Below are 1,136 nucleotides of genomic sequence, written 5' to 3'. Positions count from 1 at the left end.
GGAGGGCTCTGTCCCACAGCTGCCCCCTCCTCGTGCCTCCTTTCCTGCTGCTGGTGGAAGGAGAAGGTGCAGCTGCTTCATCAGCATCACCACGGTTCCTTTGGTGGCTAAATTAGTGCAGTGCCAGGGTACCACGTGGGCACTGTCTGGGACAGCTGGAGGGAACAGCACCATTGCTGTCCCCAAAGCCATTGCCATCCCCATCCCACTCACTTCCTCAGCCCAGCGGCGCTGTCACTCTCGGTCATCTTCTTCTCGAGCTCTTTGATGCTCTTCTGCCAGATCTTCTCCATCTGCTTATGGAAAGGCTTCAGCTCCAGGCGATCCAGCTGTGGACAGGTGCACACCCTCAGCCAGCTGCCCCGGCATGGGACATGGCTGTCTCCAGGGAAAATCCAAGAGGGGGACCCTCAGAGAGATGCTGCCTCAGGCTGCCAAGACCCAAAGGTGCCAGTTTTGCATGAGAGGGATGAGAAACCACTCACCTTGTTTTCCATCATGTTGTTGAGCTGCTGTTCCACCTCGTTCCAGTGTTCATTCTGTCCCAACACCTGGCCCTGCATCTCCTGCATCCTCTGATCCAGCCGCTCCATGCTCGCCTCAAACTGGGTGCAACTGACTTTGCTGCCCAAGGCAGATTTCTGGCAGAGGAGAAAGGCAGGAGAGCAGAGGGGAAAGGGTTGAGGAATGACAGGCAGGGCCAGGGCGTGTCAGGGGCAGAGGTAGAAGCACTCCCTCTGTACCATCGTGCCCCTTTCAGGGCAGGGTGGCCCTGGTCACCCCATCACCCCGCAGGGTCAGTCCCACCAGACTGTACCATGTCCTTTGCCGCCAACATGTTCTGCTCCTCTGCTTTGTCCTTCAGTGTCTCCAAGGACTGGAACAGCATCTTTCAACACAGAAAGCATCCCATGACATGGCAGCAGGGCTGGAGCTGCCTCCTGGTCAGCTGAGCAGCCCCTGCTCCCCCTACCCAAAATCCTCTGGGAAACACCCTTGGAACCCGCTCAGGGCTTTGAGCAGGTCGGCAGGGGGGCAGATTCCTTGTGGTCCCCTGGCTGGAGTCTACCTGGGGGATGCTCTGACCATGCAGGACTTTCAGCCACCCACCTCAATAGCTTTCTGGTTTTCCTCAC

At 57.9% G+C, this 1,136-nt stretch overlaps 1 protein-coding gene across 1 annotated transcript; it reads right to left on the bottom strand.

The window, feature by feature from the left end:
• Positions 1 to 69: 69 nt before the first annotated feature.
• Positions 70 to 1,130, bottom strand: LOC113942679 (glutamine-rich protein 2-like). The gene is made up of 4 exons (XM_027633761.1): positions 1,111 to 1,130; positions 818 to 889; positions 486 to 641; positions 70 to 329 (listed from the first exon to the last, which is right to left on the bottom strand). The coding sequence occupies exons 2-4, from the start codon at positions 887 to 889 to the stop codon at positions 210 to 212; spliced, it is 348 nt and encodes a 115-aa protein (XP_027489562.1). The 5' UTR covers positions 1,111 to 1,130; the 3' UTR covers positions 70 to 209.
• Between the last annotated feature and the right edge of the window lie 6 nt (positions 1,131 to 1,136).

The sequence above is a fragment of the Corapipo altera genome, unplaced genomic scaffold, assembly GCF_003945725.1.
Source record: "Corapipo altera isolate COAL_440 unplaced genomic scaffold, ASM394572v1 58250, whole genome shotgun sequence".
In the NCBI taxonomy this organism is placed as follows: Eukaryota; Metazoa; Chordata; class Aves; order Passeriformes; family Pipridae; genus Corapipo; species Corapipo altera.
This window is presented reverse-complemented; position numbering and strand designations above follow the sequence as displayed.

Excerpts from the sequence above, each read along its gene's own strand:
- LOC113942679 (XM_027633761.1), bottom strand. The coding sequence starts at position 889 with ATGCTGTTCCAGTCCTTGGAGACACTGAAGGACAAAGCAGAGGAGCAG. Across the intron at positions 642-817 it reads TGTTGGCGGCAAAGGACATG|AAATCTGCCTTGGGCAGCAA; the intron begins GTACAGTCTGGT and ends CTCCTCTGCCAG. Across the intron at positions 330-485 it reads ACAACATGATGGAAAACAAG|CTGGATCGCCTGGAGCTGAA; the intron begins GTGAGTGGTTTC and ends ACCTGTCCACAG.